Source organism: Dasypus novemcinctus, chromosome 12 (genome assembly GCF_030445035.2).
Source record: "Dasypus novemcinctus isolate mDasNov1 chromosome 12, mDasNov1.1.hap2, whole genome shotgun sequence".
Lineage (NCBI taxonomy): Eukaryota > Metazoa > Chordata > Mammalia > Cingulata > Dasypodidae > Dasypus > Dasypus novemcinctus.
The window spans coordinates 8,215,523-8,240,434 of record NC_080684.1 but is presented as its reverse complement, the minus strand read 5'-3'; the positions used below and the strand labels follow the sequence as shown (position 1 = coordinate 8,240,434).

The following is a 24,912-nucleotide window of genomic DNA, read 5'->3' as shown; positions in this document are numbered from 1 at the left end:
AAAATGGAACAGAGTCTCAGGAAATTGAATCACAACACAAAATGCACGAACATTTGCATTATTGGTGTACCAGAAGGAGAAGAGAATGGAAAAGGGGGTAGAAAGAATATATGAGGAAATAATGACCAAAACCTCCCAACCCTTAAGAAAGACATAAATATCAATATCCAAGAAGGACAACACACCCCAAACAGAATAAATCCAAACAGACCTCCTCAACATACCTACTATTCAGAATGACAAATATCAGAGATAAAGAAGGGATTTTGAAAGCAGCAAGAGAAAAGAAAAGCATTATATACAAGGGACCCTCAATAGGATAAAGTGCCGACCGCTCATCAGAAACTATGGAGGAGAACAGAAAGTGATATGATGTATTTAAGGTACTAAAAGATAAAAACTGCTAGCCAAGGATTCTGTATCTAGCAAAGCTGTCCTTCAAAAATGAGGTGAGTTCAAAGTCTTCACTGACAAAAACTGATAGACTATGTTACCAAAAGACAAGAATTACAAAAGATACTAAAGGGAGTGCTGCATCCTGAAAGGAAAAAAACAAGGGCGAGAGATTTGAAGAAGATGGTAAAAATGAAGATTATTAGGAAGGTTAAACTAAAGGGTAAGAAGACAGGCAAAAGAATATGACAACAGAGAGCCAAAGAAAAAAATGATGAAAGAAGTAATGCCTTTACAGTCATAACATTGAATGTTAATGGCTTGAACTCCCCAATCAAAAGATATACACTGATAAAATGGATTAAAATAAATATGAGCCATCCACATGCTGCCTATATAGAGACCCACCTCAGATGTAAGGACACACCCAGGTTGAAGGAGAAAGGTGTTAGAATAAGCTATTCCACATAAACAGCAACCAAAAACAAGCTGGGGTAGTGATAGTAATACCAGACAAAATAGATTACAAATGTAAAACTGTTATAAGGGATCATGGTGTTTGTAACTAGAAGAGTTATTATATGAGTATGACAGTAGTTAAAAGAAAAAGTCTAAGTTCATGTGTATTACTAGAAGGAAAGCTAAATAGTGTAACATGAGACTGTATAAGATAGTAAAACCTCATGTAAAACATAAATATGGGTATGGATATGGATATTGCATATATGAACCCGTTTTTACAAAATATAAATACAAATATACTACAGAGAAGGAAAAAAAATACCAGCTATGAACAGCAGGGGAGGCACAGAGAGACTGGGAGGTGATGAGTTTTGTTTGTTTTTTGTTTATTATTGTTATTATTGGAATAATGAAAGTGCTCTAAGAATGACTGAAGTGATGAATGCACAATTATGTTGTTAAATGAATACCACTCATTGTATACTTTTGATGGATGTTTCATTAACAAGTATCAATAAAATTGATTTGTTAAAAATATATATATACTCAGAAAGGATGTCACTAAGTCTTTCACCATTAATTGTTGGCTAATAAAATAAACATTAAAAGAAATATAATTGTTTTTTAAAATTCAAGACAAGGATGCCTACTATCACTGCTTCTACTCAATACTGCACTAGCAGTTCTGGGCCATACAGGAGGACTAAGAATTAAAACAAAGGTTATAAGAAGTGGCAGGGAAGGATCCATACTGTCATTATTCACAAATTATGTAACTGCTACATAAAGAACCTAAGAGGATTTACAAACAAATTATTGGAATTAATAAAAAGGGTTTAGAAGGTGGATAAGATCAATATACAAACAGAATCACTTGCATTTTTTTATACCAAAAGCAGTGCAAAAATATAATGTTAAAAGAGATTCTATTTATAGGAATTAGAAAAAAAATGAGGTACTTAGAAATGACTAACAAAAGATGGGCACACCCGTATGGAAGAAATAATATAAAGATGCTATTTCTTCCTAAATTGATCCATAGGTTATGTACAATTCTAATCAAAGTCACAATAAAGTTTACCAAGGAACTAGATAAGCCAATTCCAAAATTTACAGGGAATAGTAAAGACAAGGAAGAACCAAGATATATCCCAAAAAGACGAGTGCACAGTGACTTGACTGATTAATTTTTAAGGAGTAGGACTTAACCTTCTACTTAAAACAGAGTAATTTAAATAGTATGATATTGAGCCAGGCAAATCAATCAACCCAACAAACAGCAAGAACAAAAACAGGTTTTATGTCTGTCTGTCTGTTTGTGTAGGTATATATGTATCTGGTATTAAAAGAGTTGGTGCATCATACCACCTGGGAAAAAGATGAACCATTTAATAAATTGTGCTATACTAGTGATTAGCAATGGATATTGGGGAAAAGGGGAATTGAATTTCTGCTTTCAAAAACAATTCCAGACAGATTAAAACCTTAAATGTTTAAATGAAAAACGGAAAATTTTAGGGATAAAATATGGACTAGATTTATGACCTTAGGGAAAGGAAAAGTTTCTTAAACAAGATACATAAAAGCAACTCATTTTTAAATAAACTGATTATAAAACTTGACTTCAAAAGCTGCCACACTCCCTCTAATCCAAATTCAGCATATAAATGCACTACCTTCCCCCTGTATGGGACATGACTCCCAGGGTATGAGCCTCCCTGGCACCAAGGGATTACCAAGAGCCACCTAGCAAGGTATCTAGGAAAAGACTTTAGCCAAAAAGGGGAAATGGTAAAGGCAAATGAGTATTTATAGCTAAGAGATGTGAAAATGCATCAGGAGGGCATTCCAGAGGTTACACATATGCAAGTCTCAACAGGATCTCATTGACTGCCACAGTAAACAGTGCCTCAAATAGCGGGGCTCCTAGACAGCTCAGGACTTCAGTACCCTATCAGTGGGCTTTTGGCATTTATGCTCCCCAGTGTAACAAAGTTAGACTCATTTATAGGTTCTCTACACATGGTTCTTCTGTCTCTTTCATTTGAACCTACAATTAGCATTATACTTGGTAAATATATGTCCCAGAGACTTAAAGCTATGATCTGTCGTGTGTCAGTTAAGCCCTGGATCTCAGCAGAGGTGTAACACCTATTCTCCAGTTCATTGGACTCTTATAGGACAACTAACAAGAAGATGATTATGGACAACACCCATGTCAAGGAAGACAGTGTCTGCAACTGCAAGCAAGATAGTTCCATCCATCTGCTCCTTGGGATCTAAGCTCCCTCTCAATTAGAAGCAGAGTGGGCATCACCATACTTAAATCCTCAAGACTGGGGAATGAACAATGGACTATTACAGACATATTATTATTCTAGCAATGGAAGAACTTTCATCATTGATGTAAAGGCAGTGGCCACCTGAGGTTCTGAGGGATGGGACAGGGAAGAAGAGGTGTAACACAAGGGCATTTTGGGGACATTGGAGTTGTCCTGCATGACACTGTACAATACAGGCCATTGTACATTTTGTCATTGCCTACAAAATTGTTCGGAGCACAGTGTAAACTATAATGTAAACTGTAATCCAAGGTTAGTAGCGATGCTTCAATATGTGTTCATCAATTGTAACAAACATACCACACTAATGAAGGATGTTGTTAATTTGGGAAAGTATGGGATGGGGAAGGAGGGGGCATATGGAAATCCTTATATTTTTTATGTAACATTCTTATAATCTAAAGTTTCTTTTTTAAAAAATTGATTAAAAAAGAAAATCAATCAGTATAATACACCACATTAATAAATTGAAGAAGACAAAAATTTCTTAAAGCCACCATAAAGATGGAGAAAAGACAGGTTATCAATCAAGAGAATATATTTTCCACACATATAACCCATCACTAAAGTATTATGATCCAGAATCTACTAAGTGGTTTTTAAAAGACAGACCATCCTATGGAAAAGTAAATAAAAGACATAGAGAGCAGGTCCCTCACAATGGAGGATGCACCAATGGCAAAGAAATATTTGAAAGATATTTGCCCTTGTCTATGTGCTCATAGCAACACAGATGGTAGCATAAAACTAGAAATAACCCAAATGTACATGGATAGAAAAACAGATAAATTGTGATAATTACATAATGGGATACTACATATAGCTACATACATTTAAAAAGTATCATTTTTATAAACATATTGTTAAATTTTAAAAAACAATTTGCAGATGGCAATATACAGTATTTTATTTTTATTAAGCAAAGCAAGAAAATTTTAATTTTGTTTAGCAAGACATGTAAAGGTAGAAAAACTATTTTAGAAAACAAAATAATTATGAATATTACTGCAAAATTTTGTAATACAAAATTCTCGATGGGGTTAAGCTGGTAGGAAAATCAAAGCAAGCAGCAGCTCAGGGTAACTTCATCAGCACTGACCATGAACTACTACTTAAATTATGTGGTGAGTTCCTATTGCATTATGCTTTATATTGTCTACATAAATTAGGCTTATTATTTTGTATGTAGGAAAAATTACATAATTCTATTTTAAATATAGCTCGAAGAATAAAACTCTCTTTAAAATAAGTTCTTCAAAAAACAAGATTAAAATAAGGCCTCTCATTCAACACATCTATCTTGACAACTCCTTTTAAAATTCCATCTAAGCATGGCAGAACAGTTTGCTACTTTTTTCATTTCCATCCAGCATATGTCGATATGCTACTTCTCCACTATGCTATACATACATCAGAGAGACTTAAGATAATAAATTAACCAAGAATCATGACTCACCTAATGTCAGTCTATGGAGCAAGCAGCAACTCACTTCCTGAATTTTTTCACTGATAGGGAAGGCTTTCATGGCTTCCACCACAATATTGTAACACCTCACATTGCCACTCATGAGAACTTCAACATTATTGCCTGAATGTAAAGAAAAATTATCAATAAGGTGATTTTTCCCTCTCATATTCAAAGACATCTTATATATACTGTAAACATATGACAGTATAATCGCTATTTTTTCACCTTTAAAAGTCATGTTCTGTCAGAAAACTATTGAAAAAAAAAAAAACTTGGTTGAAACATTGCTAATGAAATGGGAATTAGGACTCTTCTTTAGCATTAAGGGGAAACTGTTTTATTCCTATTTCTTGGCTTAAAACCTTAAGAAAAAAATCAAGGGAAAATTCATTTGCTTTTATATAAATCTAAAAATATTTAGACTTATATGTTTTGGCCATGAGTTTTCAAATAAACTAATTCGTGGAATTATTTCCTAATGAAATGCCACCCCATTGTAGAATGACTCCAACATTGCTCCTTTTCCTTGAAGTGACAAAGGAAAAACAAAATTATGTCACATAATTGAATAGCTAGAAGCAGCTGTAGTCTGTTCCCTATCTCAGCAGAAACACAGAGCACAAAGAAGCAGAAGGAAGCCTCCGAAAGACTCTCAGGTAGAGAGAGAGGAAAAAGGATTGAAGGGTGAAGGGGCTAAGGAAGGAAGCAAGAGAGGCATAACAGAAAAATATATGACTAATGGATAAACACTGATAAAACAAAAGGGAGAAAGAATCCACTGGGAAAGATAACTGAGACTGATAAAGAGACTGAGTATGAGAACCTATGTGGGGAAACAATTTACATCCCTGAATGAAATATTAACTATTTCTTTAAAAAAATTAAATCTGCAAATCATTTTCTTTCTTTTTTTGGCATATCCAAAAATCAAACACCTACTTACCCCAAAAATATATTTTTACTGTTTAAGTTGTATTAAAAATATTAAATGTAGAAAAACTTGTAATAGTGAAAGGATATGGCCATTTAAGATAATTATCCACTTTTTTTTACTAGGAACAGCAGACTGATTTGCTCCAGACGGAAAGGTAAGCAATTTCAGTTAGAATCCATGTTTAGAACTCTTAATTTCTTGGTACTTAGCTGCTACATACTTTGACTTTTGCAGTATGAATCAGCACATTTTAACTGGAGTTTGTCAGATGGGGGTGGAAAGCAATGAATTCCCTAAATATCCAGTCCAAAATTAATTGATTGAATAATTAATTAATGATTAACAACAATAGCCAAGAAAGAGTAAATTAAAGAATATATTCAGGTTGTTGGCTGACTCAGAGAAACTGAAAAGTATAGCTATTCTCTATTTTTGGTCAACCTCCCTACTTTCGAGTGTTTAATTTCCTGTGGATAAGTAAACATAATTTTATAAACACTACAGAAAATGGGCATTTTTTCCACAAGGATATTGAGTTTTACCCTGTTAAACTAAAGTCACACACCTTCAGATTTCCATACAATTTATACCTGAAACCACATGTGCATATTCTATACAGTCTACTACATACATATAAACTATATATTACATAATAACACTATCAATATTTTTCAAACACCAGAAGTTCTTCACATAATTTAACTCATTTAACCCTCAGAATTTCACAAGCGAAAACACTAAAATAGAACTAGATGAATGTTCATACACACAAGTAATGCAAGCACTACCAAAGGCTACTGTGCAATTGAAAAACAAACGTAACAGAACCTGAGGCATTAGTCTATCAGTAATTACCGGTTGCAGATTTTAGCCTGTTAATCACTGACAGCATATACCACAAATTACGTTCTTCTTTTTTGCGGAAAAGTGGCTACATTTCAAAGAAGTAAAATTCTAAAGAGGAGCAACAACAGTGAATCTCCTCCACGTGGCTTCTCAGCCCCTACTAACCGAGTCTCCAGTTTCACGCGCTGCCTCTTACCCAGGCTTTCCCCTGCCTCCATCCGTGAAAACTGAACAGAAATCGCGGAATGAGCGTGCACACCATGAGCACAGACATGGGCACACACACAGTTCCCGGAGCTGTGCTCCCTCTTGCTCAGGATCTTTCCGCTGATCCCGGCCACTGCCTGGGACACTTGCCTGCACTCCCACCTCACCTAACACCTCCCTGCACATAAAGCTCTCCTCGTCATTCAAGTCTCTGCAAAGAGGTCATACCTAATTCTCTATCCTCATAACCCTCTAGATGCTGCCACCACTGCTCGGGCCACTTGTGAACACACTGCAGTCACTTATGTCCTCATACTCCACTGTACCTTAAGCTCTGACGAGGTAAGGAACGTGTTTATATTTATCACGATTGCTTCCCCAGCACTAAACAGCCAGCTGCCAAACAGTCTCAACAAACACAAACTCGCGAAATGGATACATAAATGAATGGGTTTGGCATCCACAAGTTTCTAAATAGCAAAAATATTTTCAAAACACACTCAGAAAGACATAATGTCATCATTTTTCAGATACAACAAGAAATCATAGAGGATACTTACAAGGAATCGCTAAGGAATGTAAACAGTGAAGTATATGAAACACAATTTCCTCCTCATCTTTAAAATTTTTTAATGTACTCAGCAATATCATATAATCTTTATTCTCCATAAATTCAGTCAGTTGCTCCTCTGAAACTAAAATTGAGAGGCAAAATACAGAAGCTTAGAAGATATAAAATTTTAATTTTTCACAAATATAAAATTCATGATAGTTATGAAACAGTAAATTCAAAACACATAAATAAAATTATATTTCAGTGAAAAAGCCCTTCCTAAGAATTTTTATTTTTTTAGGAGGTACCAGGGATTGAACCCAGGACATCATACATGAGAAGTAGGTACTCAACCACTGAGCCACAAGTGCTCCTCCCTTCCTAAGAAATTTATATTGAAGAAAAAGCTATTTAGGTTAAAATAATTTTGTTTGGCCTATATTGACTATCCCATGTTTTGAAATGTAGAAGTACTTGTCACCAAACAATTTTCAGAAAAATTTCTAGACAAATTTTAGAAGAAATTCCAGAGAAAACTGAACAGATAATAAAGATGGTGCACTGGAAGTGACTTCTGTTGAAGGGCAGCCTGTTAAGTCAAATTTATCAACTTAAGAGGAGTGAACTTCAGCAAATGACAAGAAATTTGACTTTGAAATACTGCCTTAGAGGTTTTCCATCAGATATCAAAAATTGTCATCATTAATTTTCATAATTAAAGTCCTTAGATCAAGCCAAGGAGTTTCATTTGGAGTCACCCGAATAGAAGAGAACTTGAATAACATAATATGAAAATCTGATTTTGCCCGTCCAAGAATTGCACTGAAAAAATGTTAGAAAAGGTTACCACATTTCATGGATTTCTAAGCAATGATCTACATTAATCCATTTTTCAATTTCACATGGTCACATAAAGTAATGTGAAATTCGTTAGGTCCTTCCAATCAACCAGGAATTTAATGGAAATTTCTCATTTTATGGAGTTTGCCACATGGACTTGCAAACTTTGAAAATTAACTTTCCAGCTGGCAGTGAATCTTGGAGAACTTTTCCTGAAGAAATCAGAAATTCATCCACTCTACATTTGCAATGATACCCTAAGCACTATCTTTCTACTGAGAAAGGTTCTTCTTTTTAACATTCCCTGTGCCACCTTCACATGTCCTCCCTGGGCCCCCGTTGCTGATTTGAGAGTGGCAGCCCTTCTCTCTCAAATAAGAACCTGCTCTACAACTGGAGCAGAGAAGATCTGAGTTAGGGGCCCTGCCAGACAACAGAACCTCAAACTCTATCCTGCCCAAGGCTTATCGAAAGCTTAGTTGCAAGAAATAACATTTATAGAAGATAGCACGAAGGACATGCAGCTCATTCACTCCTCACGCACAGTAAACCCTTTCACCACGCCTGATCACCAGAGCGCTGGCTAAGAGGTCCAGGCTGTTCTCACCCTTCACAGAACTGCTTTCACTGAAACACACTCTGTCGCCCTTGAGGGTTGGATGTCCTTGAACACCTCACCCAGAGAAACCTATGGGAGGATTTTCTCAAGTCTTCCACAAGACCAGTTGCTCTGAGTAATGGGCTGACTTTTATCTCTAGGAATTTTGTAACAGATCATATTTCCCTCTCTTCTTTGCTTGGTAAGAAGCTCAGAACCAAATTTCTGGTCCATCCTTTTGCAAATATACAGGACTTTAAGTAATAAACTTAACCAACCTACATACTATTTTCCCTTCACCCATCTCCTCATCCGTTCCCTAGTCCCTCTAATGTTTTTAACACTCTAGAAGGTGTTTAAAGCCCCATCTGGAAGGACCACTCTTATTGTCCTCCACTAGCACAATTAGCTCTCATAAGGACACAAAAGTGGATCTCAAAGGGTGGTGGTGAAGTGAACTGGACTAATTTTGAGTCTTCAGGCAGGTTGCTTACTTGACCTCTCTGGACCTCCATTTCCTCAGCAAGTCAGTGGAAGGACGAAACAAAGGTTCTCATCAACTCTAAAATTAAATAGATAATCTCTGACATCTGATAAAATATATTCTAGTGTTTTCCCCAAGGGATATTTTTTAAAATATTCTCTTGGTTCTTAACACAGAGCATTTAGCAAATTCCAAAATCTGTGGTGATGATTGTACCATGAACCTAAATTTAATCTATGCTTGGCTTCAGTTTTATTTTTTCTCTCCTACCGCCCACACATTCAATTTGTAAAGTGAACCTTATGCCTTATTAAGCAATGGTAGAAAACCTAATACAATTGCATGCTTTATAAGCCATGAATGAAATTCACTACAGAAAGGAAACATTATTTCTGAATTAATCCTATTACTTATCCTTGACAGAGAAATCCCACTTCTTAATAAAGAGTATGATTTTTTAAAAATACATTATTTTAATTATGTTCTACTTTTCCCATTATAGGTCCTTTTATTCTATATAAATTTCAAAAATAAGGAATTTGGAAATTTAAATACCTCTCTCAAAAAGAACATGTAAGGCTTTGCATCCAAGTTTCTGGATTTCTTCATTGGCTGAAAATGTGTTCATAGCATCAAAAATTAACAAGAAAATATCATTTTCTTCATCCAATATCAGCAAAGTGATTTTACCTATTTTAAAGAGAAGAGCATACCATAAATGAATAGCTGGTTTAACACAACACGTGCTAATTTCTACAAGAGGACTGAATTGTTTGTGAACTTTTCTTCTTGAAAAGACACTTAGCTGCACCAGATGTTAGACCTAGCAAGCTCTGCAGTCTTTCTAAACGAAATAAATCTCTGGTTCACATCACTGTAATTCTATGATTTTCAACCAATTTCTCTAGAATAGTACTCTTGCCTTAAACTCCTGAAACATGTTTTTTTCTTCCTTTGGGCAACACCATCTCCCACCTGAGCCGATTCCAATGTTTTCTATCTTCCCCAATAATACTATTAATTCAAGGGACAAATATCTACTCATCTTCCAATCCTTCCTCTCTCTTTTCAATCTCGGCCCTACAAACAAATCAACTTATTTTTAAGCCTGTCATGTCTACCTCCTAAATGTATCCAAAACTCCCTTTGAAGTGGGGCCCTCCAATTGAGTGCATGCTCAGAGAGCTACAGGAAAACATGGACAAAGAAGTAAAGGAAATCGGGAAAATGACAGATGAACACAAAGAAAATATCAATATAGTGATGGAAATTATGAAAAGGAACTGAATAGAACTGAAGACCACAGTAACAGAAATTTAGAAATCCCTAGAGGGATTGAACAGCAGACTGGAGTGCCAGAAAAAAAGATCCAAGGAATTTGAAAATAAGACAAATGAAACCATCCAGTCTGAGGAGAAGAAAGAAGAATGAAGAAAAGTAAACAGGGTCTAAAAAACCTGGGGGATACCATCAAGTGTACAAATATAGGCATTGTGGGAGTCCCTGAAGGAAAAAAAAAAGAGAGAGAGAGAGAGAGAGAAAGGAACAGAGAGAATATCCAAAGAAATAATGGCTGAAAAACATTCCAAGTTTAACCAAGGACATGAATATACACATACAAAATGCTTAGTGAACTCTAACCAAGATAAACTCAAATACACTCACACTGTGGCATATGATTAATATGATTATCAAGCTGTCAAATGCCAAAGATAGAGAATTCCGACTAACTCAAGAGAGAAGGTACATGCCACAGGCAAGGGAGCCTCAATAAAATTAAGTGCCATCTTCTCATTTGAAACCTTATAAGCAAGAAAGCAGCGGGGTGAAAATATTTAAAGTGCACAAAGCAAGAACTGCAAACCTATAATTCTTTATCCAGGAAAACTGCTTTTTAAAAATGATGGAGAAGATTGATATTGCCAGATAAATAGAAGCTGAGAGAGTTTGTCACCACTAGACGAGCCCTACAAGTGGTGCTATAGAGAGTTCTGCAAGTTGAAGGAAAGGCTAATAGACAACACACTGAAGATGCATGAAGAAGTAAATATCTCTGGTGAGGTTAAAGACACACGTAAATATAAATCCCAGTCACTATTGTATTTTTGGTTTATAACTCCACTCTTTACTTCCTACAGGATCTAAAAGGCAAATGCATAAAATGCAATGAGAAATCAGTGGTTTGGAACTCAATGTATAAACATATAATTTATGATGATAACTACATAAAGAACTACATAGTTCATAAACAACTGAAGATAAGTTGTTATCAAAGCAAACAAATTGTAATAGATTTATGACGTTAAATTTAAGCCCCATGGTAACTACAAAGAAAATATCAGAGAATATGCAAGCTCATAGAGACAGAAATTAGTGAATAGGTACCAGGAGCAGGGGGGGGCAGCAGGAATGGGAGTTTGCTGCAAAATGGATATTGGGTTTTGCTGGAAACTGAGGCACAGTGGTCTCACAAGGAGAGACATGCTGTTTCCATGGCTATGCTTGCAACCTAAAAAATGTGGTAATTGAGAGTTCCCAGCATAGAGGATGAAGCTGTTAAAGGCTGAAAGATAAGAGGAGCACAACCACTTTGTAGTTAGATAGAACACTTAGACTTTGTACCTTGAGATAAGATTTTTTGAGTTTCTTAGACTATGAGCAACATTAATAGTTAACTGCATGTTGCTGCTTATTCTCACATAGACTGGGGTATATAGAGAGCCCCTTGTAAACAATAAAGTTGTCTGAGGAGTCTCTACTTGCAGACCTCCTGATCCCAGCTCGCTCTCTTTCTTTCTCTCTTTGTTTCACTCTTTCTCTCTCTTTGTTTCATGCCTGATACCCTTCGAGCCCAAATCTCCAACAGGTTTCTGTTTGGGGAAATGGGAAAGTTTAATAATGGAAAGTGGTGAGGGTACCACAAAAGAGTGAAAGTGATTAATCCCACTGAATGGTATACTTGGTAATGGTTGAGATGGGAAGGTTTATGTTGTATATATGAACCCACAATTTAAATAAATTAAAAAAAGAAAAGGGAGCAATAAAAGAGACAATGACTAATTAAATGCAATACATGATCTTGGAGCACAGAGGAGGAGGAAAGGTTCAAAGGGACACAAGGAAAAATGAAAGTATGTACTGTAAACTTTAAATCAATGTTAAATTTGCTGAACTTGATAACTTTACTTAAAGTGGTTACATAAGTGAATATCCTTGTTCAAAAGAAATGTACATGGCAATCAAGCAGCATGATGTATTCAACCCATACTCAAGTGTTCAGAAAATGAGTTGCTAGATAGACAGATATATGAATGTACAGGTACATAGCATGATATGGCAAATGCGGCAAAATGTTAAAATTCTGGATCTGGGTACTGTGGGGATAGGGTTGCTGGAGTTCTGTGTATGGGTTTGGTATTATTTTTGTAACTGTCCTGTAAATTTGAAAGTATTTCAAAATAAATATTTTTAAAAAATATATAACACAAAAGGCATCTACCCTATCAATAAATAGTTTTATAAAGCACACAACATGTGTTAGACATGGTGCGAAGCACTTCCCTGAAACACAGTCAGTCCTCACTACAACCCAGTGAATTTGGTACCAGCTATAATCTCCATTATAGAGATGAGAAAGCTGGAGCACAGAAAGGTAACTCATCCAAATGACGTTGCCCAAGAGCAAATAGCTAAAAGGGACACAACTGGATCAGAAGGTAGGCAGTTGTATCCATGCTCTTAAGTCCCACAGAAGAATTTAGCAGGGGTCTAAGACCTATGGTGTTTTTCTTCATACCTATGTTATTGTACTTTTCTCAATAAATTGCCATTATTTAAATGTTTTTTTATCTGTGCTGCCTGTGCTGTGTAATTTGGTAGGCACTACCCGTATATAGTTAAACTTAAATTTTAAGTAAAACTTAAAATTCCATTTCTCAGGCACACTGGTCACATTTCACCTGTTCTATAGCTACACATGGCTCGTAGTTATGGTATTAGATAGCACAGCTACAGAACATCTTCATCATTGCCAAAATTCTATTGGACAGTGCTGCCAGACTATGACATAGTAATATATAACTACGTTACAGGAGTTTTGCCTCATTTGTCCTAGAATTTGCCAATATCTAGCACAACAGCAAGTGCCCAATACTATCAAATCAATTAATGAATAAGCGGGACAATAATAATAATTCAATTAACCTCCAATATCTGAAATGAACTTTAAAACACATTAAAAACTTTCCCAGTGGGTCAAAACTCTGAATGTTATATGGTAGAAATTAACAGGTCTTTTCAAAGCACATGCCACTCTTCTTTACTGTCTGCGTGCTGCTGACTTCAATACATTCCAGTGTGGGGAGATTTTTCAAATTCATAAACCCACATCTTCCTGTCCCTTGCCAAATGCAAAATGCACACATGCAGAAAAAATTTAAAAGAAAAGGAATATAAAAGATTCCCAAGGATGAGGTTAAAATTAACTTAAAAATCATCCTGAAATCTCCTTAGCACATTCCATTAACTATTTTAACAAAAGGTAGAGGTAACATAATGAGTACCACCTGGCCTTTCCTAGGTCTCTTCTGTCACATTCTGGTCTTTGCCCTCTTTCTTCCTTTTCCTTTCTCCTAAGGGTCTTCATTGCTTAGCAGGGACAATGGATAAAAGGGACACTGAAAATCGTCCCAGACACACATCCAGCCCTCATCATGCATCTCCCAGGCATCTGCATCTCCTCACACACTGTTCCCTCAGTCTAAACAAGCAGAAACTCCCACCTCTCCTTCCAAGTTAATTGTCCTATGGGAGCCTTTCTTCTCAGAATCCTGTATCAGACAATGATCACAACTACTGCAGAACATCAAGACCCTTCATTATCCACCAGGCAGAAATTTCCTCTGAGAAAGAACTGTAATTAGACTCTGTTTCCACCACTTGTTGGCTTCAGGAAGACTGAGCTTCATTGTTCCTCACCCAGGAAACTTATCAAAGGTTGCTTTGAGGATTTGATTTTTAAAAGGATGTGAAGCCTTGTACTGTACCTGACATATGGTAGGCCCTCAGGGAGTAACAATACATATTTTTCAATTGTTACAATTATATACTAGGAAATATATTATATTATAGAAAACATATAAAAAGAGGTTTAAGGAAAGCTATAATAACGATAAAGATATGAACAGCCAACACTGTGAGACGTGGAACCAGATGGATGTTGGGAGCAAAATTAGGGTTAGAAATATAGCTTTCAGAGTCATATACAGGGTGATGTGTAAAGCTGAGATTTTGGATGGGATTTCTGAAATAAAAGGTATTGAGAAGAGGTAAGGAGAGATGAAGGAAAGTAAAGAATTTTGGTAACCACCACCAATTACTTTATATTATGCTATGATACTTTTTAAAAAAATTAAAACACATTAGTAAATGGTTTCAATTTTTTTTTATTTGAATCAACATTATAAGTATATGTGTGTTGAAACTTAGCCTAGTAAAAGCTATTGCCTAAGAGCTACCTCCTGAAAATCTCCTTGATGCTCAAACATGGACTCTCTGTAAGCCAAACTCAGCAGATAGGCTCACTGCCTTTTCTCCCAGCATGGGACATGACTCCTGGGGATGTGCCTCCCTGGCACCAAGGGATTATTACCAAGCACCAACTAGCATGCATTTGGAAAAAGATCTTGATTAAAAGGGGAAAATATTAAATACAAAGGAGTTTTTACAACTGAGAAATTTCAAAGTGAGTCAGGAGGTCATTCCAGAGATTATACTTATGCGCATATCAGTAGGATCTCACTGCCACAGTAAACACTGCCTCAAAGAGCAGGGCTCCTGGGGATTCTAGAGACATCTAGACACTTGAGGCAGGGCACACAACCCCATGAAATCAGCACCCCATTGGAGGGCCTTACCTTGGAATATATATTAACCTATTTCACCAATATAACAGAGTTAGATTTATTTATAATTTCCCTTCACATGTTCTTCTGCCCCTCTTATTTGAACCTATAGTTAGCAATATTCCCATTAAATACATGTCCCAGAGACTTAAATCTTTGGTCTGTTCATATGCCAGTTGAGCCCTGAATCTCCACAGAATCGCAGCCAACACCTACTCTCCAGTTCATCAGACTCCTCCAGTACAACTAAAAAAAGGATGATGTTAGAGAACACCCATCCCAAAAAACATACTGTATCTACAACTGCAATCAAGACAGTTCCTTCCATCTGCCCCATGGGATCTAAGTCCTCCCTCAACTAGAAGCAGAGTGGGCATCACCATCCCGAAATCCTCAACATTGAGGAATGAACAAACATAAGGGGGGAATGCAACTATGGACTTAAATGGACTTATGATTATTCTAGTAATGGAAGAACTTGTAACACTGATATAAAGGCAGTGACCACCACAGGTTCTGAGGGGGGGAGAGTGAAGCCTAGGTATAGCACGGGCTACTATGGGGACACTGGAATTGTTCTGCATGATATTGCAATGACGGATACAGGACATTACACATTTTGTCAAAACCTATAAAATTGTATGGTACAAAATATAAACTATAAACCATAATGTAAACTATAGACCACAGTTAGTAGCAATGCTTTAATATATGTTTATTAATTGAAATAAATGTACCACACTAATGAAAGATGTTATTAATAGGGGAAAATGTGAGAGGGGCTGGGGGTAGGATGTAGGGATTCCCCTATATTTTTTATGTAACCTTTCTGTAATGGAAAACCACTTTAAAAATAAAGTTTACAAAGAGTATATGTGTATATACATTACCTGAAGATAGGAGGAGATCTAAGACCTTCAGTCCAACTGTTGCCAGGTTTATATTGGCATTATGAACTGTTAGCATTTTAAGAATCAGTCTGGAATTGAAAACAGAAACCAAGATAAGAGTTAAATATAATACTCAGCAGTCTGCTTATTTAGATCTTGTTTTTACTCACTTATTATTTTATTAGTATCACTGTATTTAATTCTCAATAGTGAAGCTCATGTATTTTTTTCTTTCTACAAACTTGAACCGGATTTAGGAAAACTGACATGCAACTATTTTAAGTCTCATAGAGAAGTTATAAGTAGAGATAATTTTCCTCTAAATTTTCAAATTCAATGTTTACCTAATTCCATTTCCAAAAGATCATGAAGTTATATTCATGAAGAGGCCAACACCATTTTTTATAAGTTAAAAGTTAGGGAAACGGACTTGGCCCAGTGGTTAGGGCGTCCGTCTACCACATGGGAGGTCCGCGGTTCAAACCCCGGGCCTCCTGACCCGTGTGGAGCTGGTCCATGTGTAGTGCTGATGCGCACAAGGAGTGCCGTGCCACGCAGGGGTGTCCCCCGCGTAGGGGAGCCCCACGCGCAAGGAGTGTGCCCTGTAAGGAGAGCCACCCAGCGCGAAAGAAAGTGCAGCCTGCCCAGGAGTGGCGCCACACACACAGAGAGTTGACGCAACAAGATGATGCAACAAAAAGAGACACAGATTCCCAGTGCTGCTAATAAGGATAGAAGCGGTCACAGAGGAGGGCACAGCAAATGGACACAGAGAGCAGACAACTGGGGGGGGTCGGAAAGGAAATAACTAAAAAAGGAAATTTTTTTTAAAAAAAGTTATGCACATTGATTCATTGAAATATAGACATAATAAAGATGTTAGTTCCTGTATATTAAAAACATTTAAAAATTTACATTATGGATTAATACTATTTTTGCAAGAGAAATCGATATTTTATATTAGAAAATGTACCTAAGTATCAACAATAATCAGTTCAAAATCTTGAGGTTTAAACCACTGAATTATCAATTAGCCTTACATTGCTGAGAGAAAACAACCTGGTGACATCCACAGCTTCATCTTGACCCGAGAAACCTGTCACATGGTTGCCAGGTGGCCAGTCAAGGCGCTAAGAGGTACCTTCCTTGGATTCTCCATCAGCTCTCCTCCTTTCTGGCCCTGTCTGCCATTCCCACTCTTTGTGACTTCAACACCACAGAAAAATTTCCTCTTTAGTATTATAAGACTTTGGAGACAAATGGCCTTGAATATCTGAAGATAAGTTTTACAATAAATTTTTGCTGTAAGCTACCTAATATGCTTCACCACAGAATGCAGTATGGCTATCTCATTCACAACTGTATTGCTTATGGCTTAATAAATAATTGATGAATGCAGGGTGAGTGAATGAACGACTTCACTTGTAGAAATGTTTATGTAATTCAATTTGAACAACTGGTATGCACTGGGATGTGACAAGATACATGTTCCACCACTCCCTACAGTTACAGATTGTCTAAGCTTTGGGAATCTTGGAAGTTCTCAACCAAACCAAAGGATATGTAACATTACAATTATTAATTACAAGTATAATCTGGAGCAATTGGTTATTACATGCTGTATACTTTAGAACTAACTCAGAAATTCAGAGATTATTCTGGAGATGAGAACATACGTTAATTGTAAATATTCATTTTTTCAATGAACACCCTTTTAGATGCTGGAAACTAATGAACAACAGCAACATCATATTTACATTTTTCAAAAACGGAAAAATGTATCCACACAAATACGCTCACCTATGAATAGACACATAGCTATACCTTGTCCAGCTTTGCAGTTATAGGTAATAATGATAAACAATATAAATATGTGACATTTGGTTTTGCAGAAATTATATGTACTTCATAAGTAATACACTATTGGAAGCAACATATATTCACAATTTCCTTCTCTGTGGTATAGGATCATTAAGTGGTATGTGATCATTAAGTGTAAAGAACACTTAAAGTTTATCACAAGGTATTTTTAAAATGTCAGAAAACTAGCAAAGTTATCAGAAAGGATGTTCTCTGAAATACATTTTGCTTCAGAAAAATTCCCTTAACTAATTATGACTAAGAAAGTGGTCTCATCTAAGAAGCCATTACGTTGCAAATGACAAAATCATAGCTGGTGAAACAGCTATCAAAACTTGTTTGGAGATGTGCTGAAAGGTTAATTTCCTCTTTTTTTCTTCTTTTGAAAGCTGTAGTTTAAAACTTTCTAAATATGAGTGTATATAAATGTACTATTTAACGACAGTGAAGCATAAAGTTTTAAAATAACTACCAACAGAAGTAACTTTTCAGTTCCTGTATCTTTTTAGAGCTAGTGGTTTTGTATCAGTTCTACTATTTTAAAAGAACTTTTTAGTTTAAGTTCAATAGTAGTCACCAAAGATCTACAACTTAAGCAATTGCATAATTGTATGTTTTTCCAAAATTGCAATAATAATTTTCTTCCTGACAACATTAACCTTAGATTTGGGGGAAAAAATATTTTAAACCCTCAATGAGTAAGTCATAAATACAATCACCTGGAAGAATTTTTGCCCCCATGTCCATGTCCTAGTCTCTAATCATAAAAACACCCAATCCTTTACCTCTTATGGTAGTTTTGTTAATTCGTTTAGATAATATTACTTCTGAGTTTAAAGCTCAATATAAAAGTAAATCATTGATTCAGGAAATATTCTGTATTTTAAAGGATTTTACCATATTGGCCTTGGATTGCAAATATAATGTATTAAGGAAAGACATGTCATATGTATAGATAAATATTTAATAAATCTGTTTTTACACAGCTGTCCTCATACTTACTGGTGAACAGCAAGGACTTCCCAATCATGTCCAATATCCTGGGGCCCCATTAAGCTTTGCATTGTAGCTGGACAGATCTCGATTAACTTGCATAGAAGTGACCAACCTGCCTAAAAGCAATAAAGGCAAATATTCACATTTTTTAAGCAATGTTAATGGAACATATTCAGTTGAATATGAATCTCTTCATTCTTAGTGGAATCAGAGACTGTCATTTAAACAAAACTATGCCCTGAAATGTTTGCTGAGAAACAAAAGCAAACCATATTCTTAGAATCCATCTTTCTCCCAAAATCATACCAAAAGGCATACAAAATTTATCATAACATCCTGAATCAGGAACAAAATACACATGCCTATTTTCTAAAATTTTTAAAAATAAATTTAGATTTATCAAGATTATTAAGTGCAATAATGGCTATACTTGGGCTTTAGTATTTTTTAAATCATTCTACCTGACAGATGTCTTCTAAATATTTAGGATTTTGATTATAGAAAAAAAATGAGTGGCTTAGGATGGAAGGTTAGGGCAAGCTGAAGCTGTAAGGAGCAAGTGTAAGTTATTACCAGAAAGGACTGCTCCCCACACAGTGGAGCTAGAATAACTGGCAAGAGAAACGGTACGGTCCAATGATTGAAACTACACCAGTTACAGGAAAAAGAGAAAGGAACTGCTAGAAGGAAAGGAAATAATTCTTCAATGCACATGAGCAGATGAGATCAAGAGAAGATTACAAAACTCCCACCACTTTTTCACGTTCCCAAATATGATCCTATTAATGTTTTTTACCTATCTTCAGTCAGTCCATTTACAACTACTGCCAACTTAAATGTTGCTGTTTACCACCGACAAAAATGAGGTCCTGTATAGAAACTGGAGATAAAATTTAACTCAATCTTTCTACTGTCCAAGCTTCTCTAAATTTAAAGAATCTTCAATTCATTCTATTATATCAGAGAACTAGACTCGATATGGTCAGGAACAACCAAGAAAACAGAAAATGAATATCTATGTAGCATCCAAAGATTAATGAAGTACCTGAATACAAGATTATGTGACAAAAACCAAAAGTACAATATAAATCCTGGAAGCAGGATTCACAGTGAACTAGAATTACATAGAAGAATATTATATGGAAGAGGTGGGGCTTCAGATAGATTTCAAAAGAATTATATATGTGGTCATACAAAATAGAGAAACGAAACCTTTTAAAAGTAATGAGCTATGAACGGAGGAAGGTGTTAAATGGTAAAGGGTGGAGAATATTGCCAAATAAGACTGAATGTTAGTGGAACTGAACGATGCAGAGAGTTGAATGACAAGATGAGGGATTTATGCATATCTAATAAGAAACATTAGCACCTCAAGTCCTATAAGTTCTTTACCTGTTTTCAGTAATAAATAAGGAGAAACAAGGGGTATTTCACAAAAATAAAAAAAGATTATGCAAGATCTCTTCACAATGTTATTTCTGGATCTTTTCCATATTAAGTATGAACTGTTTTACTTTGTTACTGCTTCCTTTTATATCATTTCAAATTGCTTGAAAAGGCAATTTCTGCCAGCTATTTTTATCTAATAGTTAAATAGGACATCCTCCAAATACTTAACAATCCAGCTGTCATAGAAACCAGCTCTTTTCCTGATTTCATAAAATACACTGAAACTTTGTTTCTAAGCATTTTAAGAAAATTAACATTCTGAAAGCTTCTGGGGCAGGGGGTGGGGGATCCACTGACTGGTGAACTCATCTTGTACCTGCATGACTGACCCAAGAAGAAACCTGTTTTGCTTTGGTTGGTAAAGCAGTAGCATCAGTAACTGCTTTTTTGAGTTTTCAGTCACTGTGCGGAACTCCTAAAAGTAAACAGAATCTCTGGCAGCAAAGCAGAGCAACAACTGATGCCATTAATCTATTCAATTAAGAGTTTATCTTTCAATGAGAGATAAACTCATTTATCTTTCCGTCCTGCATAAAGTACAATTAAATTGGTAGTTACACTTTATTATAATCATTCTCTAAACTCAAGCCTCTAATTAGTGCACAAAGGAAAATAGTCTAGAGGTTAAATATAATTTCAGTCATTTCCATTTATTTTGCTCCCCTCTTCAAAGCTTGAAACTGTGTGGGTAAAGAGAAATAATGAGATTGAGGAGTGTAGAAAACAGTTTAAAATGATCAGATGATTGGCAGGAAAAGAAAATTACAAGGCAGCTAGCCTAACTACCAATTCTCTAAATATTGACATTTATTGAAAAGCACTAATAAATTATTAAAAGTCCTCAAAATCTAAATTCAGAGTCTGGAATAATCATGTTAAATAACTTCCAGAAACAAAGCTTTATATTTATATTTTGAAGGGTAATTGGGAGTCTACTTACGTCAGTGACAAACTTTTAATTCAGTAGGGCCAGCTCATTCAAAATATAAAACATTAAAGCATACCTATACTAATTAAACCAACCAATGAGAAAAAATTTGAAAGAAAAACTCTTTTCTTTTAAATGGTGTATTACACTGTGGACATGAGAAGTCTGTGAATTCAGCAACAGTGGACTGTGTGATGAAACAGAGATTTTTGGAAGACGTGAGAAGACTCGAGTTTAAGCCCTGTTTCTGTCACTAACTCTGTGATCCTAAATAAGCTACTTACTCTCCAGTGAGATTCTGGAAGGGGCAGAGAGATTCCAGTGAGAATCAAATGATGTAGCATAGATCAGATTTATGCACATATGGTGCTGAAACTGCCAAATCAGAAGGCAATTTCTATTTCCCTGCATAGTTTATCTCTAGTCCCCAGTAAGCAAGAATATTGAGCAACATTTATAGCTACTCCAGAGAACTGAGGCCCAGGCTTAGTTTTGGGACGTGAAGAAACAGGGAATTGATAGATCTGGGGACCAGGCTCTGAAGAACAAAGCTCATGCAAGGTTCTATTGCCCAAGTAGAAACAAGCAGGACAACGAGGACTTAATCCAGGGAAAAGGGGCTATCAGAAGCCACCGATGGACAGCAAAGCGGAGCAAATAAGAGAGAGAACATGGGTAGAGAGCAGCAGCACAATGGAACGGGGCCTAGAAAGTGACTCATTCCGCAAGCAAAATCCAGACTGCAATGCAAGTACTATAAAGAACAAGTGTCTTTATCGCGCCTCCATCTTCGCTTGGGTTTGTTTGATAGGAGCCTGAAAACAACAGTCAGAAGGAAAATATTTTACGTTTGAAGAAAAATGAAAGCGACCACTCATCCCAGATATAAATGTTCTCATATAGAAGAAGTTGGATATATTGGCTGACCTGGACTAGAAAGAGCTAGACATAAAAATAGACACAGAGATAAAGATACAGATTTGGAGATAGACACAATTCTTTTCAAGTATGTATTAAGAAACACTGGCTCAAGGGAGTTCAAAGTTCAAGTCAGTCTCTGTCTCTCTGTCTGTCTCTCTCTCTCTCTCTCTCTCCCCCCCCCCCCAGGACTTTAATATGTAAATGAGAAAACTGATTTCAGTTCCCCAAATGTCAAAGGGCTCCAAAGGAAGTCATCACCTTCGGCAGTAATTTTGTTTTGACTGTAAACCATACTTGATGATCATCTTAAGGTTCCCTTTTTAATACATCTATGCTATTTAGCAAATTTCTGGGCTTCCTACCGCAAAAATTCTAAAAGTTTTACACTCTTTTATATGAAAGGTTACAGTACAAAGTATAAATTTAAACATATAAGGGAATCAAAGCACTGTCTTTTGATACTACACAATTTTTTAAAATCCTTGACACCCATGAGAGTTACTTAATTGCATTTTATTAGTATGACTTACTCGCCTTTCCCAAACTATTAGCAGTGGTGTCATATCTAGAATAAGACTGGGCACTGGGAATATTCTCAGAAAAAGTGATCTAAACACTAACGATCTCACCTAGCAGATAAGTGGACCTCCACCTACTATACCTCCGGCCAACCCCACACACAGTCAGTCGGCAGGTTTTATAAAGTTTCTTCTTAAAGACAGTCCAAGGTCGAGCAGTTGACCCACCGTCAACACCTGATGATAAGATTTTGGCAATGCTTCCATCTTAAAATCACGGGCAGCGGTAGATGAAGCCAAATCTCAGAAAGAGCCAGAACTCCGGGTGTGCCACGCCGACGGGAAACCATCCCTTTCCAGACAGCAGGGGACCCGGGGGGCAGGAAAGTGCTTACCTGCTGCACGCTCGCCACTCGCATGTACGAGTCCAAGACAACCAAGAGAGGCATGTGGACATTTTTGCCCTGAAATAACTCGGAGGCTGGAAAAGAAGCGGGTGGGGGGGGAGCAAAGTTGGGGTTCACTAGCTCTTTGCAAGCCTGGAAAGGGGGGCGGGTGAGCGCCAGGGTTCCCTGGAATTCCCAACCCCTTTCCCGGCCTTAAGGAAAGGAAGAGCGAGTCTGCCTCTTCCCAGAAGTGCTGACTTGAGCAGACCCGCAGGGCAGAGGAGAAAGTTTGCGCCCGGGGCAGGTCCCCGGCCGCCGGTTACCGCGGTCGGCGTAGGCGAGCACCAGCACGTCCTCCAGGATCTGCACGAGCGTCTCCACCCGCTTTCCCTCCTGCACGCTGTTCAGCCTGACCACCAGCTTCCGCAGGGCCTCCTCGTCGTCCGGCGCGCGCCCCGGGCCCTTGCCGCTGGCCATGGCCGGGCTCCCCGCGCGCGCCCCGGCTCCCGGGCCGCAGCGGGCGCTCCCCGCCGGCCGCCTCCGCTCACAGCCCGGCCCGCAGGGCACAGACGAGGCGCCGCCCGCGCGCCCCGCCCGCGCGCCGAGCCGCCTCCGCCGCCCCTTCCTCCTCCCCCACCGGGCTCGCGCCGCCGTCCAGGCGGGCCTCCTGCGGGCCGCGCTCGGCCGCGCCGACCGTGACCGTGGCCTCGGGTCCCCCCCGCCGCAGCGCGCAGTCCCCGCCCCGGCGCAGGAAGCCTCCGGCTGGGCGCGCGGCCCCGGCCCCGGCGCGGGAAGCCTCCGGCTGGGCGCGCGGCCCCGGCCCCGGCGCGGGAAGCCTTCGGCTGGGCGCGCCCGGCCCGGGAGCCCAGCCCGGGGACGGCCGGGGCGCGGAGGAGGCGCGCGGGCCTCCGCAAGGGCTGGGAGCTGGGAGCTGGGAGCTGGGAGCTGGAGAAGGAAAAATGAAAGCCGCCGAGCTCCAGCTCCAAGAATAGAAATCAGGGCGTGGGGCGAAAATAAAAGGACACCGCCCAGCTGGCCCTCTCAGGGAAACACTCTCTTTGGGGTTCCTCCTGCGGGAAGATGAGTCATTTCTCCCCAAGGATGGAGCGACGCTTTAGCAATCAAAATTTGCCCTGCTCGACTCTTTCATGTGATTCTTAAAATTATATTGTCGGTCGGTTGGGGAGGAAATAGAATGTCTTCTCGGTTCGTTTATCTGAACTCTGGGTGCCAGAACGTCACTAAAATTAACTTTTTTGAAATGTTGCGTTTGCCTGGGGAGGGCCCTGATCATTGGGGCACACCAACAAGTGATCAGCCGGTGCTTTTATAAGTAAAGGGAAAGACAAGGCTAATTAAATGACCAGCAGGAAGGTGGGAGAAGCAAGCGTGAACACTGAGTGGGGCATCCACACCCTAAAGCTTAAAGAAAAGGAAAAGCACCAGGGCCGTGTGTTTTTCAGAAAGGAAAATTTTAATTAAGAAACGCCATAGAAGGATAGACAAAGGTCTTCTATTGCCTTCCAGCGATCTATCCTTAGGATCTTTCATAAAGGACAGGATTGGAAGTTGGTACTTCACAATTTTAGATGATTTTCACGTTTAAGTTGTTTTACCCTGATGGCAATTCTGACGTGGCTAAGAGAGCTTTTATTTGTCATTCTTTTGCTGTTGAGGAAATTGAGATTTGGAGGTGTTAAGAGATCTGCCCCATTCACACAATTTGGAAGCTGGGAGTTGGGAGTTAAGCTCAAGTCCTTCCAGCACCTACTTAGAAGGTGTTCACACTCGGCCCCTTTAATCCAAATGAGCGCTCTCCTAAAATATTAGGTTAGTAAGATTGCAAACTCAAAGTCAACTTGATAGTATATATATATGTTCTGTTGTTATAAAGAGTTTTTATCTTTTACAGACACATGATGAAATCTTTACAG

General features: G+C 37.9%; 1 protein-coding gene across 1 annotated transcript in view; it reads right to left on the bottom strand.

Moving 5' to 3' along the window:
• The window catches only part of LRRK2 (leucine rich repeat kinase 2), a 174,027-nt gene extending 150,533 nt beyond the window's left edge, over nt 1–23,494 (bottom strand). Inside the window, exons 1-7 of the mRNA XM_071218762.1 lie at nt 23,302–23,494; nt 22,988–23,073; nt 18,783–18,892; nt 15,921–16,009; nt 9,683–9,817; nt 7,213–7,347; nt 4,654–4,785 (exon numbers count right to left, since the gene is read on the bottom strand). Of these exons, the coding sequence (XP_071074863.1) occupies nt 4,654–4,785; nt 7,213–7,347; nt 9,683–9,817; nt 15,921–16,009; nt 18,783–18,892; nt 22,988–23,073; nt 23,302–23,455 (841 nt within the window). The 5' untranslated portion in view covers nt 23,456–23,494. The remainder of the gene's footprint in view (nt 1–4,653; nt 4,786–7,212; nt 7,348–9,682; nt 9,818–15,920; nt 16,010–18,782; nt 18,893–22,987; nt 23,074–23,301) is intronic.
• Between the last annotated feature and the right edge of the window lie 1,418 nt (nt 23,495–24,912).